At 47.6% G+C, this 18,005-nt stretch overlaps 1 protein-coding gene across 1 annotated transcript in view; it reads left to right on the top strand.

Annotated features, from left to right (window-relative positions):
• SLC6A11 (solute carrier family 6 member 11) overlaps positions 1-7,167 on the top strand; it is a 100,974-nt gene extending 93,807 nt beyond the window's left edge. The window contains exons 12-15 of the mRNA XM_038772445.1: positions 2,185-2,287; positions 3,695-3,795; positions 5,370-5,540; positions 6,028-7,167. Of these exons, the coding sequence (XP_038628373.1) occupies positions 2,185-2,287; positions 3,695-3,795; positions 5,370-5,540; positions 6,028-6,180 (528 nt within the window). The 3' untranslated portion in view covers positions 6,181-7,167. The remainder of the gene's footprint in view (positions 1-2,184; positions 2,288-3,694; positions 3,796-5,369; positions 5,541-6,027) is intronic.
• The last annotated feature ends 10,838 nt before the right edge of the window (positions 7,168-18,005 follow it).

Raw genomic sequence — 18,005 nt, 5'->3', positions numbered from 1 at the left:
CCTCCCCAGTCCGGATAGGAGGCATTGTCCAAAGTTCGAGGAGCAGAGTTGTGAAGGCTGCACAGATGGCAAGATTTCTAGGCATGCTGTCATGCAATCCCTAGCACTACCCTCAAACAACACTCGGGAGAAGAAAGAGTGCAATACCTTTCTCTGTGCAGGATGGTAAGAACACATCTTCCCACTCCAATTCCCACTAAAGTGAATGGTGGCACCCCAACCCAGACTCCAGTCCATTCTCTCCCTAAGCATGGGCAACAATGGGGCCTCTCTCTGGTGGACATCAGTGTTATTTTTTTATTGGCATTTGAGTAAGTTTTTTCTTTGAGAATGCACTCCTGAGAAGCCATATTGTCCTTCATACTCGAAAATGATGCCACTTACGGTGAAATCCTTGGGGCCAACGAACTGTGCACAGCTGACCACTTCATCCACAAAAAGTTTGTCCTTTGATTCAGAGCTACAACCGCTGCTTGCGTAAATGGCGTTGGTTTCAGTTCTGCATCCTTTTAGGCTCACAGGCTTTTAGACTGTGAGCCCACTGTTGGGTAGGGACTGTCTCTATGTGTTGCCAATTTGTACTTCCCAAGCGCTTAGTACAGTGCTCTGCACATAGTAAGCGCTCAATAAATACGATTGATTGATTGATTGATTGATCCATGCTCAGGATCTAATCAAAGCTTCTGCTACTTAGACTGCTACCAATTCTAGACCTTAAAATTGTGGTACTTTTTCATTGCCTGACTAGTGTGACTTGCTGATATTCCTTAATGTCAGGAAAGCACCTTCAGTCAAATGTGGAAATAGCCAGTTAATTTATGTTCAGGAAAGTTTTCTGTCCTGCAAGGGTCCTGACTGGACAGAGAGTGAGTACTTGCTAAATTTCCAGCCCTATAATAATAATAATAACTGCAAGCTCCTGTTGAGCAGGGAACATGTCTACCAACTCATTCATTCATTCATTCAGTCGTATTTATTGAGCACTTACTATGTGCAAAGCACTGTTCTAAGCGTTGGGGGGATACAAGGTGATCAGGTTGTCCCACGTGGGGCTCACAGTCTTCATCGCCATTTTACAGATGAAGTCACTGAGGCTCAGAGAAGTGAAGTGACTTGCCCAAGGTCACACAGCAGACATGTGGCGGAGCCAGGATTCGAACCCATGATCTCTGACTCCAAAGCCCGTGCTCTTCCCACTGAGCCACACATCTTCTCTTCAACTCAGTTGTATTGTACTCTCCCAAGCACTTAGTAGAGTGTTCTGCATTCATTCATTCAATTGTATTTATTGAGCACTTACTGTGTGCAGAGCACTGTACTAAGCGCTTGGGAAGTATAAGTCGGAAACATATAGAGACGGTCCCTACCCAACAACGGGCTCATAAAGACCATTGATGGGTAATATTCATTTTTTTCAAGGTGCTTTCACATCACTCACCTCTGTGGGGTAGGGAAAGGCAGATATTATTGCCCCCATTTTAAAGATGAGGTAACTGAGACCCACAGAAGTTGAGTCACTTGCCTGAGGTTACGCAGCAAGCCAACCGCAGAGCTTGTTTCCTGACTCCCATAGCCATGCTCTTCCACTAGCTATACTGCCTCCCTATACAAGTGAGCAGGTTGGTATCAAAACTCCACTGATTCCTTATCCTTCCCACTTCTAGTTTTTGCTTTTTCCTTCTATCTGTACACACACATACACATGTGCACACACGCACACACGTGTTTGCACACATTTAAGTAGTGCTCCTGTTACGAAGAATCATGTGTGTGTACACCAGTAGCTTCCTGAAGTATACAGTGAGAAGCCATCATTACCCATACAAAATATACTGTGAACAGTTGGCGTGAATTGTTACTGGGACTGCCTCAAATTTGGGTGGGGTTTCCTAACTTTGTGTGTGTGGGTGGGGGGGGGGGGGGCGGGTGTTTGTGTGTTGACACTCTTTGAAGTTGTGCAGTGTTATCAGACCAGGGGAGAAAAACCTTTCCCTCAGATTTGGGAAAAAAAAAAAAAGAAATCAAGAGAAGTCACAGACAAAACAGAGATTCTTATGACTGGAAGAGCTATGTCAATGGACAGGTTGTTAGGCAAGAATGATTGGGAGAACAAGGAACTTGCACTTGGGCTATAGCCTATTGGAAGCTAATTTTTCTCTATCTGTCTGTCCATCTGTCTTTCAGGGTGGCATGTACATTTTCCAGCTGTTTGACTCCTATGCCGCCAGTGGGATGTGCCTTCTCTTTGTTGCTATATTTGAATGTGTCTGCATAGGCTGGGTGTATGGTAAGACTCTTCCTGGCCTTGTGGTTCTCCTCTTGGGGAAATTGTTCCTGAAACTTTGGCCCCACTGCCATCTCAGCCAGTCTAGGCATAATGTGCCTTCTGGAGCAGTCCCTCCTGAAAAGAGGGGAGGGAGGGGGGAGTGGGCACAGAAGCCTCCTGAAAAAGGGGGACAAAATTCATTTCCTGAAGGAAACTGAAAACTCCTTGGATACCCCTTGATCAGAATGAGAGGAGACTGGCCTGAAGTCAAGACCAGGGTTATTTCTAGGGCTCCCCACTCCAGGACAGCCCATGGCTCACCAAGCATGGCACCTTTTGGCCACTGGCCTATTTATGGCTACTGTTTTTTGGTGTTTTAAATGATATTTGTTAAGTGCTTACTATGTGCCAGGCACTGTACTAAGAGCTGGGGTAGATACAAGCTAACCCTGTCCCCATGGTGTTCACAATCTCTATCCCCATTTTACAGATGAGGTAACTGAGGCATAGAGAAGTGACTTGCCCAAGGTCACAGAGCAGACAAGTTGTGGAGCCAGAATTAGAACCCAGGTCTTCTGACTCCCAGGCTCATGCTCTACTTCTTATACTATCCCGGTGGTAATCAACTTGCCTGAGGTTACCACCTGGCATTATCCCTTTAACATAGGGACCCCATTGGGTTCTTCCTTGTTTGGTTGCCAGCTATATAATTGAACACTAGTTCTTCCTGAGTGACACTCCATACCAAAAAAAAAAAATGCTTGGCACAAGATAACCAAACCATCTAGGCCTGTTTAAACTGGTTTATACTAGTTTCAACTTGTGCCCACTGCCTCAGTGTCTTATATGTGAGCCCCAGCTTCTTTACCTTGAGCCACCCTGGCATACTATCCCTTTAACTCTGGGGGCCCTGATCCAAGAAGGCATTATGACATGGAAGAGGAAAGCTCTCCACCATGCCCCTTGTAAAGAGTGGGCACCTCGTTGTTCCAATTCTACAGTCCTCAGGCAGAAAGGGACCTCAGTTCATTGAGTCCATCTTCCTGCCTCTGAGTAGGATTCCATCCAAACCAACCTCACAGAGAGAGGTGTTCAGCCTTCTCTTAAACTCTCCAGGGAAGATAATATCCTTTGGAAAAGCACTCCAGTATTTTCCATTCTTACATTTGAGATGTTCTTCCTAATATCTTATGTGAATCCCTTCTGCTGCAGTTTGAACAGCTGCTTGCCGTCACTCAGACAATATCCTCTCCGGGACTTGAAGACTAATTCAGTCCTCACTCAATATTCTCTTCCCTGGTTACTAGTCCCTTTCCTTCGAGCTTTTTGTTCTTCAGTAGTACTTGTTTGATGTGTGTTTGTGTGTGTGTGTGTGTTTGTGTGTGTGTGCACGCATGTGCGTGTGTGTGTGTGGTTATTTTCCGACAGGAAGCAATCGCTTTTACGACAACATTGAAGACATGATTGGTTACAGGCCGCTATGGTTAATTAAGTGGTGCTGGAAGCTCGTGACTCCTGGCATCTGTGCTGTAAGTGTTTCCTTCCCAACTAGTGTTCCTTGATAACCCCTAGTCCCCCAGTTTGGGTCAGACTCCAGCAAAGGAGATTCTGTTCTTCTCCTGATTGTCTCCTCTTCAGTTCAAAAAGCTCACACCTGTTTTTGTGTTAGAGCCCATCTTTCTTTAATGTCCTTTGGTGCAGTACCCTTACATTCTATGGGAGGGAAAGAAAGAGAGAGAGGGTTTCTTTCTAAATGACTGCAGTATCCTTGAAATTTCCTTCCAGGCAGAACACCCTGCCCTAATCTACCCTGTCCCCTTTTTAATGAGGCACAGAAGCCTCCTGGGGTTCTGTGGTTATGTAACTGGAAGCTAACTCAGGACTTCTGGGTCCCTGCACCTTATGCATTTCTCCTTCACCATTCCAGGGACCTCAGCTATCTGTTTGCACTGGGCAGACCTAACATCCTTCCTGTCTGGGTGGCTTATGGAGCGCAAAAAAGTCCATTGAAAAAAAAAAACCAGCATGTTCTCAAAAGCCATAGGGCAAAAGTAGAGGGGAAAGTTGTGATGAATGGGACAAAAATATAAATTAAAGCAGATTGCAAGCTCCTCAAGGGCAGGAACTAGCTTCTGTTCTTCCTTTGTAATTGCATATCACTTAACACAGTTGGCACCCTGTGGTCACTCATTAAATACTACCAAATGGTTAAAACACTACCAAATTCATTAGCGAAGGGAGTGTGGGGGTGGGAGATGGTTGTAAGAGTAGTGACCAAAATCAGATCTTCTGAATGTTCATTAAATTCTATTTGCTGCCAGCCACAGTGCCATCTGGGTCAGAACCCATGGTCCATCTAGTCCGAAATTCTTCCTCCACCATTGGTAAAACTTGGAGGAGCCCTAAGATGGTGGCCCTAACTAGACATTCAACTGCATGGCTAGAGATGGACTATCGAACATCCCTAATCTTTCCTTCCATTAATCCATTATGGACTACTTGTCCAATGACTTATTCACACCCCGCATGAATTTACTCAAGGGGAGTTTAGAACATATTCGGATTAAGATAACCAGCAATGTTCTACTGGCTGTAAATGGTAATAATGAGAATAATAATTGTGGTATTTGTTCAGTGCTTACTATGTGCTGAACACTGTACTAAGCATGGGGGGAGAAACAAGATAATCAGGTTGGACAGAGTCTCTGTCCTGAATCAGTTGATTTTCTCCAGCCTCATGTGGCTGGAACTAAGCAATGGTTCCAGTTAGCCACCCGCGGGGAGTTTAGGGATTTTGGGCTGCCGACTGGCCGGCATCTCTGTTGCCTAGTTCTGAAAGTGAATTTAGACCCAGCAAGAAACTTCCACCTGGTTCCTTGGCAACAGCAAGTATTGAGGGCCTATAGAGTGCAAGGTACTGCCCCAGACTCTAAGACTGCTCAGGTGAAGGCTCAGAGATGCATGTGTGTGTGTGTTGGGGGAGGGGGTTGGGGGAGAGGGGTCGGTGGAGGGATAGAGAGACCTAGGGTCAGTTCCTCGATGGAAAGAAGTCTCTTTGAGCTAAGCTATCCCTGGGGTTCCATAAGCCCTTTTTCCATTGCAGGGGATCTTCATCTTCTTCCTGGTGAAGTATAAGCCCCTCAAGTACAATAACGTGTACACTTACCCCAACTGGGGCTATGGCATTGGCTGGCTGATGGCCCTCTCCTCCATGGTGTGCATCCCACTGTGGATCTTCATCAAGATGTGGCAGATAGAGGGGACCATCCTTGAGGTGAGCCTGGCCCGGCCCCCCCCCATGAGCGTGACTTGTGACGGACAGAGGGGTTTCTCCATGCAAGAAAACCCTGAGCTCTGTCTCTTCCTGGAACCGGCACGAGTCAGAGAGGTCCGGGTGACAAGAAAGAGCCCAGAGGCTCTGGCAAGGTCAGCCCTAGGTTCTGTTAGCCTCCCACGCCCCCTCTCCCAGCACATTTCCAACCCGGGGTGTGGGGGTGGAGAGAGGAGAAAGCAGGGATGTCCTCCCCAGCTTTCAGCTCTGAGTCTCCTAACCCCCACCCCCAATGCCCCGCAAGCCATGGAGCCAGGTAGGTTTGGAGGCAGAGGAAAGGAGCATCAGGCCCTGGGTTTATCCTGTGGATTCCAGCTCTGATCTGGAGCGGGAAGGTCTAGGGGAGACTGAGCCCATCTTGTTGGAGTGAGGAGGGTGGCGAGGGTCAGATAGACTCTGACCACGTCTTCCCCATTCTCCAATTGCTCAGAAATTCAGGAAGTTGATCATTCCCAGCCCCGACCTGAAAATGAGAGGGAAGCTTGGGGGCGGCCCCCGGACGGCAACAGTAAATGACTGTGACACCAAACTCAAAGGGGATGGAAACATTTCGGCCATCACAGAAAAGGAGACGCATTTCTGAAAACTCCCTTTCCCCTTTCTGTTTTGTATAAATGAATTGATGAAGTACTTCACTTAATTATAGGAGCTTGCTTGTTTTGCACAAAAATGGATTATTAACCAGTTAATTTTAAGGTGAACATTGTATACCTGTTTAAAAGTGATTTTTTTTAATTATTCGATAAGTAACAATGATCAGAAGATATTGTACGGTATTGCTAGTCACGACTTGTCATCTGGTGAATTCAGTTGATGTTGTCTAGGCATTAGAAAGACGTGTATAATGTGCTGTCAAACTTTTATATTTGGGGTTCTGGAAGGCATGGTGTTGTAAAGGTAGATCACTATGCTTCTATCCTGCAAGCATTTCAGCAGATGGTACGGACCATTTCCACTCGGAATGTATGTATATAAAAAGGGAGAGCTCGTGGCTCTTCCCTGCTCTTCTTTCGGTGGGCATTTGGGACGCTAATTCTGGAGCTAGTTCCCAGGGAGCAGAGCAGGAGCAATTCCCAGAATCCGACCTTCCTTCCTCCATCTTCCAGAGCAGCTTGCAGCCAGAGGCAATAGAAAGATCTGGTTGCTGCCGAGTTGCTCCCTCAGGTGATTGGTTGCTAAAAAGCTGAAGAGACATGATTTTTCAGAGCCCTGAATGTTGTCCCTGAACATAAGAAGGTAGGGCCCAATCAACATATGCTCCAGTCCCCCAAGTCCATCACTCCCCAGCGGCCCAGCCCACCCACTCTGGCTGGCCTCTCCAAGATTTGTCCTGCTCAGGGGGCATCTCTCCTCGGCCCACTTGTAAAGGATGCCAACTTGTGGGTGGTTAAAATAAAAATCGGATGGGAAGAGTCACTTTGGAGGACAGTGGTAATTGTAGGCAGATGGGGGTGACCTGTGAAGGGCTATCTCTTGACATTTCAGTCCCTTTTCTGAAAGCCAACCCAGCTAACTGTGGGCAGGGAGTGTGTCTACCATCTCTGTTGTATTGCCCTCTCCCAAGCACTTAGTACAGTGCTCTGCACACAGTAAGCGCTCAATAAACACCTCTGATTGATTAGATTGTGAGCCTACAACTTGGACTGTGAGCCCCCTACTTGGACTGTGAGCCCCCTACTTGAACTGTGAGCCCCATGTGGGGCGGGGACTGAATCAGATCAGATTAATTTGTATCTACCCCAGTGCTTGACACATAGTAAGCGCTTAACAAATACCATAATTAATAATTAACACTGGCCCAGATCTAAAATACGGCCGAAAGGCTTGTTAGAATGAGTTATCCTCTTTCCCCTCTTCCAGCAGTCATTAGCACTCAGCCCAGTGAGGTGATTGCTCACATTCCCTGGGGATGTTGAGAGCAATGCAGCGAAACGGGTGGATTTATAGTTCCCGGACAGAAACAGCTGGTGGGGCCCCCTTTGGACAGATACCTCTCCCACGGATGGATCCTTTTGCTGCTTTGGAGCCTGCCTGCTCCTTTCTTTTCCTGTCTACCCTCCTGAGAGCTAGGCAGTGGGCCAGGGGCTTGGCATTCCCAGACCCAAAATCTGTTGGCATCACTTAAGAACTGCCAGCAAGAGGCATTATCAAAATAGATCTAGTACATTTAAAGCAAATGGTGAGATGAGAAATCCATTTTACTTTAAAGTCTATTTTTAAAGTAGCTTATTCAATATCTAAGCTTTAAAATGTTCTTTAATTGTACAACCATGGACAATTTACTAAATATGGGTTGATATCCTCTGTGAGGGCTCAGTTGAGTTTCAGCTTGTCTCGGGGCCTTCTTTTGGCATGATTCTGTATTTTCCTCTGTGCATGTGTGCTGCGTCCCTCAGAGCTGGGAGCAGCAGCAGGTTGCTCCCTGCTCTGAGCAGCTAAAGGGGAGACCAGGCCAGCACCAGTCTCCTCAAATGGATCTCTGGCAAAGGATGGTGGTGTTTGTAATGGAATCTCTTGATTCTCTAAGGTGTTCCCTAAGCCCTGGGGTACATACAAAGAAACAAGTCAGACACTGCGCTCCCTAGCATAGCATCTTTCCACATGATCCTCAACAGGAGAGCGCCAGGAGGAGCAATAGAAGAGGGAATGGGAGTCCCTAATGTGTTCCTCTGCTCTGGTGCACACTGGGCTTGGAAGCAGTTTCAAACTGCTTCCAGATGGTAATGGGGAGTATCACTTTCACTACTCTGGAGCCTCATCAGGTCTCAGGTCCCTTATCCTTCTACAAGCATCCTGTCCGCTCTCCCTCTTGGATCTCTCTCTCTCTCTCTCTCTCTCTCTCTTTCTCTCTTTCTCTCTTCCCCCATCCCCCCACAGCTAATCAGAATTTTCTCAGTTCTTGTCCCTCTCTTCCCCGAAAGCAAGCTCTCTCTCCTTTCCAAGGCCCTCCCTGTCTCCCCTGTCAGCAGTGCAGATGCTCTCCCTTTCCTTTCCTGCCAGACTCCTTAATTCCTTTGCTGGATTTCATGCTGAGAGGAAGCATCTGATCCTGTGATGGGGGGAAAGCTAGGCAGCAGGGGATGGAAAAGCTCTCAGATCTACCCCAGTGAACACGAGGGTAAGATGATATGGTCCCAGCAGGCATCTTTCACCCTTGTTTGCTCTGGGCAGCATTTCAAAATTAATCACCCACCCCCCTCTATTTTTTTCTTTAGATAAAAACTTTCTTGCTATTTACCTGTAAATTTTAATTTCTGGAAACGAAAGTTTCCACAAGCAGGCGCTGTCAATTGAATTTATCTCCTGATGGACAGGAAAAGGGCAAATTATGCTTCTACTTAGTGATGGGGTTGAGGGGGAGGGGAAAGAGTGGAAGTAAACCTGTTCTTAAAATTACCAAAGCACTTGACTTTGTCTACCATGGCCAGCAATGGCCTCAGTCCTGTGTTCTGACGAGGCCTGGCATCTTGTCACTCACCAAACCCACTGGGAGGAGCAGAACCAGAATCAGCCTTTCACTCTTCCTCATCTGGCCCCTTTGCAGTTGGAGGCAGGTGGCTGGGAATCAATCTCCCCCACTGACATAACCATTCCATCCCTGGCCCCCTCCAGGAACTCGGATTCCTTCCTCTGGCAACATCACTGGCAGGGGCCTGAGTTTGGGTTTGGTGCTCTCTTCTTTCTTAGAGTTCTCCACCGTTACCCAGAGACCCCGACAGGTCCTATGACTGGAACACGCTTCCAACACTGCTGCTATGGATCGTTTCCCCAAGAAATAGCTTTATACACATACATATGGGTCATCATGGTCTCCTGCATTAGGCGCTGCTACTAATGTGCTGTGTGTGTACATGTTTGTGTTTAATACCTGACCCATTTAATACCTTACTGATTCGGGTGGGGGGAATCACTTTTTCCCAAATTTCCTACTAGGATTTGTGAACCTTTTGGGGAACAAAAATGTGAAGACAAAATGATGTCATTGTGATTACTTTTTTGATATGCAGTAGAAACAATTTGTCCTTTGCAGTGTTGTTCAAAAAAAAAGTTGTATGTACTGTTTTACCCAATGAGAGTTTTTATTGGTATTCAAAGGGCACAAGATTTTGTCTGCTTACTCATTTTTAAAAATTAAAGAAACAAACTGTATCACATGGTCATTTTGTGTTCCGGGAGAGTGACTGTCCTTGTTTTGTTTTGTTTTTCCTTTTGTGGTTTTCTCCCCTACTTGGCCCCAGGATTTCTACAAGTGTTTTTGGTTTGGGAATCTGTGATGTTTGTGCCCAAGAGTGCAATGTCAATCTTGTTGAAAACAGCATGAGTCCGAAAAAGCACCCTCAGCCATGAGGACCTTCTAGCCAGCCCAGCCCCTGGCATTTCCAAGATAGACCTTCTTCTCCAACCTTCTAGCCAGCCCAGCTCCCGACCCCTGAGAGATTTCCAAGATGAGACTTCTCCACCAGAGATGTAGGACTCTAAACCATGGGTGAGTCCTAGGCAGATGGATGAGGAAGTTGGATTCATTTGGTTCTGCCATCCCAAGCTTAGCTGTCAGAAAGCCAAAACCAATTTTTCCAAAGTTTTCAATTACACTGCTTTGTGGTCACATTGGGAGGGATGAGGCATTTGAGGCCAGAAATCCTGGTCTCTCCCTCCTATTCCTGGTCAGTTGGGCAGCCTACAGGGTCTGGGCTGTTGGAGGATCTGCCTGTTCCTTTGGTTACCAGAAGGTTCAGATCGCAAACTATTTCATCCAGCAAGCTTTATTCCCAGCATCCAAAATGTTCCCCAGATAATAATAATAATAATAATAGCATTTATTAAGTGCTTACTATGTGCAAAGCACTGTTCTGTTCCCCACCCATGAGTTCCAGCGACTCTGGTGCCCCTGAAGAACAGGATGAGAGTGGTGGGCAGGAAGGTCAATTTTCAAGGCTTAGTCCAATTCTTTACTGGATTTCTTTAGCCCCTGGACTGTGTGGATCTCTATTCATTTGCCTAATTAGGCTAAGTCCTCAGGCTCTCCCCTGACCCAAAATGACCCTTCCAGGGGGCCATTACAGACCATACTTTTTTTTTTGGTTGGACATAGCCCATGTCCCATGTGGGGCTCACAGTCTGAACCTCCATTTTACAGATGAGGTAACTGAGGGTCAGAGAAGTGAAGTGACTTGCCCAAGGTCACACAGCAGACGTGGCAGAGCCAGGATTAGAACTTGGGTCCTCTGGCTCCCAGGCCCATTCTCTATCCTCTAGGACAGATACCATTGGCCTCATCACTTGGTGACAAGTGTTTCTGTCCCATCCATCAGGCAGCCTCACCCACACTGTGCTTTCCTTCGTGCTGCTGGAAGTGGGGTTGCTCCTTTCTGATAGGCATCTCAGGACTAAAATATGCCTACCATTGCCCATACACTCCTTCTCAGCAAAACCTCGGTCACCTGTCTGGGTCAGAGGTGGGTCCAGGTTTTGACAGCCAAATGCCTCACAACTAGAGCCAGTGGAGAAGCAAATAGTTGGCTCAGTGTATGGAAGTGTCAGCTGTGTGACTTTGGGCAAGTCATTTCACTTCTCTGAGCCTCAGTTACCTCATCTGTAAAATGGAGGTTCAGACTGTGAGCCCCACATGGGACAACCTGATCACCTTGTAACCTCCCCAGCACTTAGAACAGTGCTTTGCACATAGTAAGCACTTAATAAATGTCATTTAAAAAAAAGCGTGCCACATTGGAAGCCTGGAAATAGCTGTCTTTCTGTCTTTGTCTTTTTCCATATACCCTCAGGCTGTACTGCTGGAAATATCCAGTTTAGGGCTAACCCAAGGCACTTAGGGATTAGTGGGAATCTTTGTTGGGCCACTGTGGAGAGGTGGAGGGTAAGAGCTCTGAAGGGAGTTGGGGATTGGTCTGTGTCAACAGAGACAGCAGGTTGAAGAAGATACAGATCCACAACGGATCGGCGCATTTAGCACTGTGGCACATTCGTCAGGTGAAACCCTTCAAGATGATCCGATAAACAAGCAGTTTATAAGACCTTCTGACCTGCTGTCATCGTAGTTTAAATTACGAAAGCACCCCATTTTCTGACTAGGGGGCATCACTGGGGAAGAGGGAGGTGGGATTTTCCATGAAGGTCGGGAGGAAGGGAGTGTGGATGCGCAGACTGGGGGATGTGGAATGTCCACTGGGGATGTGCATGTGTTTTCCTCCACTGTTCCAGATCCTTGGGAGTGTTCATGCCACCCAAGTTCCATCTCCCTCCTCATCAGCCTGGGCTCTGGAGTGGGGAAAGCAGGAAAGCACCCGTGGCTCTTCGCCAGACCCCGGTCTCAGGGTGGACAGAGGAGATGAAGCAAGAAGCCTCGTGTTTGTTTTCTTTTCATGTAAAAAAACTGACAAAAAATGAATCCCCTGGGTCCAACAGCTGTCCAGGGCAAGGGCAACTCCTGGACTGGGGAATGCTGCAACCATTGACCCACCCAAGGGTGCTACACACATAACTCTCGGCTGCACAGGCGCATGGTGCGGGTGGGTGCCGGGCCAGAGTTAGATTGCATCATATGACTGGCAAGGGAAGGCAGTGCCATTTTGGGTTTTAATTCAACCCCTTCTACTAATGATGGGTAGAACCGATAGGATACCCAGACAAGTTTGTCATCCAACCAAATGCCTCTTATGCAAATTGCATCCCCATCACAGACCCGGTGTGAATGCCCCCATGAGGTTCCAATTAGTGCAGGAAGATTCTTAGCCTGCTCACCCCCATATCCTACTGTGGGGAGCCCCAGTATGGACACAACACATGGAGGGGCCCAGACAACATCCAAACAACATGTAGCAGATTTTGCTCTCCTCTTCCCAGGTAAGACCTTTCTGCTCCAACCAGGTACCTGGCTTGCAAACTTGAGCAGCTGGTCCCCTTGGCCAAACCGAAGTACATTTCCAGACCATACTGGGCCTCCGAATCACCTTTCCTGCTTCAGTGCCCTTCCCTGACCCCTGCCCCTGCTGACACATTTTTATTCCTGTGGGAGAAACAAGATTTGGAGATCGGACCTGACCGCCACCCTTTGGGCCTTCTGAGTCTCTTCTCAACCATTTAATGGGGTCCCCCCCCCCCCCCCCCGGGCCAGAAATAAAACTCCCTCCCACCTCTGCTCAACTTCCCGCTTAGCTGAGAGATTTGACTGCTCTCTTTTCCCACACAGGAATCAAGGCCTGTTCTCCTGCCTACTTAGACTGTGGGACAAGAACCTTCCCTGACCTGATTATCTTGTATCTATCCCACCACTAAATACAGTGCTTGCACATAATAAGCATAACAAAAAATAATAACAAATACCACAATTATTAACCCTTGGATGAGGGGAGGAAAAGGATGAAAAAAAATTCCCTTTCCCTGGGAATTCCCTTTTCCCAGATTATCCCAGCCTAACCAAGTTTCATGCTAAGCTTCCCATCTCAACCTTACCATTCTTTTACCTATAATGGATTTTCCTGCCCCAGACAGCAGGAGAGATTTAGGTTAGACAACCGGAAGAATTTTCTGACAGGGTTATCAAGCACTGGAACAGCTGATCAAGGGAGTCTGTTTCCCTGGAGTTCTGTAAACAGGAGAGAGTATCACCAGCCTGGGTTGCATTTAGTGTGGCCCTGCCTAAAGGCAGAGAATGGATTAGATGACCTCTCAAGTTCCATTCCAGGCCTGCCATTCCTGAGAACTTATTGGGAGATTAAACTTCACCCTGAATCTGAAGTGTCAGAAGCCCCAGAGTCTTCAATCAGCCTTGAGGATTTTGATGTGTTACTGGCAGATTGTATTGTCCACAGAGGCAAACCACCCATAGGCCCTATACTGACACTATACTCCTTTTTGGTGGTTGTTGAATCTCTCCTCCTTGGGCCTCCAGTCTGGATGTGTTTGGCAGAGGACAGCTATCCTTCTCTCTGTAAGGCCCATAGGCCTGGGCTGGACCACTGGCAGCAAACAGGGAAGCAGCCGTTCCTGTCTTCCCTCAGTCACATGCAGCTGGCTTCTCAGTGCCGATGGGCAGGAGATGGAGACCCCTTCCTCCTGGTGCCAGCTGGGCCCAACTCTGGATGGGGTGACCCCCAGTCAGCCATTTCCCCTCTGCACCCCAGCCCAGAACCCAACCCATATCTAAAGCTTGGATAGTAGAACCTCAACCCTATCTCCACCCACTAGACTTTTCAGTCAAGCAGCTCAGTTTAGCCTCTCCTGCCTCCCTGTCTCCAGAGCCGGGTCTCCCAGCCAGGCTGACAGAGGAGGAGATTTCCAGATCGTTTGATGGCAGCACATTCCAGCCGAAAGTCTTTTGTTCTACAGCCGAACAAACACATTTACCTCTAGGAGAGAGTGAATCAGATGCCCCAAGCAGCTGGCGTGAAGGGCATGCAGATTTTCTCCCTGACAGTCTACCCTGCATGGTGATCAATCACCAGGCAGATGTGCTTTCTCTGCTAACCAGTGATCTCCAGCCTGACCCCAGGCTATATCTTCCCTCTGGGACACCCACTGGCACAGGAAGGCCCAGTTAAATAACACCCATCCTGCCCACACATGCCCATACACATAATCAATCAAATCATATTTATTGAGTGCTTACTATGTGCAGAACACTGTACTAAGTGCTTGAGAGAGTACAATACAACAGGATTAGAAGACACGTTCCCTGCACATAATGAGCCATTGCAGATTGCAGCCATTCTGAATCTGGGAGCTGTAGCCCTCAGGCCCAGGGCCCAGGAAAGGCAGAGATTTCCCTGTGAGGACTAAGGCCAGTTCCTAAAGAACACTGTTTGCATCTCTCTGCTGTCCAGCTTATTGTCCCCCTACCCACCCACCAGCCCAAGTGGCTCTCTGAGCTGGATTCACTTCCAAGCCATGAGAGGATATCTAAGCCAGAGTGGTGACAATAAAGGCAGTGGGAATTACAGTGACAGGAAATGATTACAGTGACAGGAAATGTCTCCCTCAGCCCCATAGCATTTATGTCCATATCCGTTATTTATTTTAATGTCTGTCTCCCCCTATAGATTGAAAGTTCCTTGAGGGCAGGGGGCATGTTTACCAGCTCTGTTGTATTGTACTCTCCTGAACATTTAGTATGTTGCTGTGCTCAGTAAATGTCATTGATTGATTGATTGGTTGATTAAGAGTGTGGGTTTGGGGCCACACTAGGATCTTGCTGCTCTGACATTCATGAAGATAATGTTTGAGGCTCCTTGTATCAGAGCATGTAGCTGCCCCCTCATCCACTCTGCAGTTCCTCCCTCTGTTAGCCCTTTGAAATCTTCCCCACTTTATTGAGAAGCAGTGTGGCTTAGTGGAAAGAGCATGGGCCTGGCAGTCTAATCCTGGCTCCACCACAAGTCTGCTGTGTGACCTTGGGCAAGTCACTTAACTTCTCTGGGACTCAGTTACCTCATCTGTAAAATGGGGATTAAGAGCGTGAACCCCATCTGGGACAGGGACTGTGTCCAACCTTATTAACTTGTATTTACAAGTGCTTGGCACATAGTAAGCACTTAATAAGTACCATAATTATTATGATTATTACTCAAGAGGAAACTCGGTCTCCCACTGGGGCAGGGGTGGCCCGGAGTCCCCCAGAATATTGGTGCAGGACCAGGACCTTGGGAAAGGGCATCGCCTTGGGCTTCTGTCTTTTTCTAATGACACAGACCCTGGCAGCTGTGCAGATCCTGATTTGACCCCACTGATGGCAGTACCCAGTACCGGATGTCTGATCTCCATATACCAGCTTGTCCAACAACACATATTGTTCAGCTCTGCCCGGCTGTTCACTCTGCTCTGTGTTCTTGTTTCTCTGCCCCTCCTTGCTTGCGGTTGCCCCACCCTCTGCCTCTCTGCCCCCACCTGCTCATGAGGTTTTTGGGGGGGCTTTTTGGTTTATTTTGATATTTGTTAAGTGCTTACTATAGGCAGAACACTGTACTAAGTACTGGGACAGATACAAGTTGATCAAGTCGGACTTAGTCCCTGTCCCACATGGGGCTCACAGTCTAAGACCCAACTGGAAAGGAAGATTTCCCCTTCCCAATCCCTCAGCTTCTCCCATCCCTCAACCTGTGAAGGAAAAGGTGATTCTAAGAACCTTCCTGTCCTGCCTTTCACCTTACCTGACCTCTGCTTGGTGTTCTGAGGGAAGAACATAGAGCCGTGGAGACCCATCTTCACGGTGAGGGATAGGGTGGCCAACCAACGCTGCTAACGTTTCCTGGAGAACACCATTGCATCTTGCTGCCTGACTAGAGGTGGTCCTGACTGTGGTGCTGAATTCTGAGCAGGAAGAAAGCAGCTTTGGTGAGAACTGTGTTTGACTGGAAAAACAGAAGAGCATGAAATTGGCTCAGGGTACTATAAACCTTTCTATTTCAAACCCAAGGGGAAAAATCCAGTCAAGGAAGAGTGGTGCTATCTCTGGCTAGACTGCTTTCTTTGTTCCCACCAATAAATATGCATTACTTCCAAATTTTCTATGAAAAGGTAATTACAGAAGTGCTCCGGCTGAAAAGCTTGATTTGCAATCATGCAGAGGCCTGTCTCTCATCACAGCTGATAAACAGTATCGAGGCAGGCAGCTATTTAAAGCTCAAGATCTAGCCCTTGGCTCTTGACAAGGTTGCCTCTCACCCTGGAAGCTGACTGGCAGTTCCAGAGCATTCTCAAATTCCCAAACTATCAGACCAGGTCCAGTGGAGGCTCTGGCTGTCCAAGCCCAGGGATGGTGTGTGGTGGTAAGTGGGTCCTTGGCCAGGTGAGCCCATTTGGGTTTGTTGAGCTTCTCCATGTTCTCCTTCTCCCTTGGCCTGTGGACCCAATGCAGGACAGGGATGATGTTCAACCTGATGATCTTTTATCTACCCCAGTGTTTAGTACAGTACTTGGCAAACAGGAAGTACTTAACAAATACCATTTATTATACATGGAACTGGAGCTTCTCAGCACAACCAGGGGCTGGTTTGGGGACCTGGACTTCCAGGTTCTTTTTATCTGGTCTTCTCCACCAGTTTTCCTGGAAAGTAGTTTGGCCAAATATGGTCCATGTGGGATTAGATGATGTGAGAAAGATTCAGCGAGAAGAAGCAAAATAAAAGAAATTGTCTTGAAGCACTTGAAGTCACACACCCTCCTGAAGCCAATTCCCAAATTCTGAATGGGGAAGCTGCTGTGCATTTCCACACACCCCAAGAGAGTCGGCCACCCCTGCCTTTCCCAAAGTTTCATGGTTCAAGCTCCGGTCTGTGGAAAAGATGTCTGATGACAGAAATGTCGGCCCTCAACTTCACACAGGGCGGACAGACAGAAGCAGAACTGAGGAAATTGTCTCTGGGGCTTCAGGAAGGAGGCCTGAAGGCATAAGGGCAGGGATGGGGAGAAGGAAATGGGCTTGGCTTGGTTTAGAGACTGCCTCCCTGTTTTCCCTAAGCAGTTCATCTCCTGATCATCATCAGGCACCTGGTAAGAGCAACATTTCCCCTGAGGGGGTTTTCATAGTCAGTTTGGGTGGGGCTGAGGGGTAGAAAAGCTCAAGGGGAGGCAGTTGCAGATTCCTTTCTTGAAGTCTACAAACTCTGTTCTGGCCCAGATGCTCCCCAGGGAAATGGTGCAGGGAGCCCTCAGGATACTGACTCTGACCCCATTTGCCTCACTTGCTGTTACAATGATCCCTGTGCAACTTGCACCTTAAGGCCCCAGAGAGAAGGGTTATGTGCAGAAAGCCAAAGGAGAAAGAGAAAGCCTTTTGGGGATGCTGACCTTCAGAGTGATTGGTTGATGTTACAGAATTCTGTGTGTGTGTGTGTGTGTGTGTGTGTGTGTGTGTGAGAGAGAGAGAGAGAGAGAGAGAGAGAAGGCGGGGGTAATGTATAACAGATTGGAACAGGAGCCTGGTCTTACTCTGGTAGCGTAATGTGAATATAGCACCTTGCGATCGCACCAGTGCACCTCTGGAGGCCTACACATCCCCTTGAAAGACCACAGTAACACCGCCCAAATCCGGGCCTCATTACTCAGAACCCTAGGACTCAGAGTCCCTCCCACCCCTTCTCTCCCTCCCCACAGTTAAGTGGAGCACAGGAGATGCAAGGTGGCTATCAGCTGAATTTTTATGACCAGAAATAATTCATTCAAACTGCCACTGGGTGTCACTGCAACTAAATCCAAACCCATTAATCTAGCCCTTAAAAGGGAGTATTATTGTTATAGTATTTGTCGAGCACTTACTATGTGCCAAGCACTGTACTAAGCACTGGGGTAGATAAGAGATAATCAGGTTGGACACACTCCCTGACACAAGGACTCACAATCTAAGTAGGAGAGAGTAGGATTTAATCTCCAATTTACAGATAAGGAAACTGAAGC

Source organism: Tachyglossus aculeatus, chromosome X1, assembly GCF_015852505.1.
Source record: "Tachyglossus aculeatus isolate mTacAcu1 chromosome X1, mTacAcu1.pri, whole genome shotgun sequence".
NCBI lineage: Eukaryota > Metazoa > Chordata > Mammalia > Monotremata > Tachyglossidae > Tachyglossus > Tachyglossus aculeatus.
Note: the sequence above shows the minus strand (reverse complement) of the source record. Positions and strands in the feature narration are given on the sequence as shown.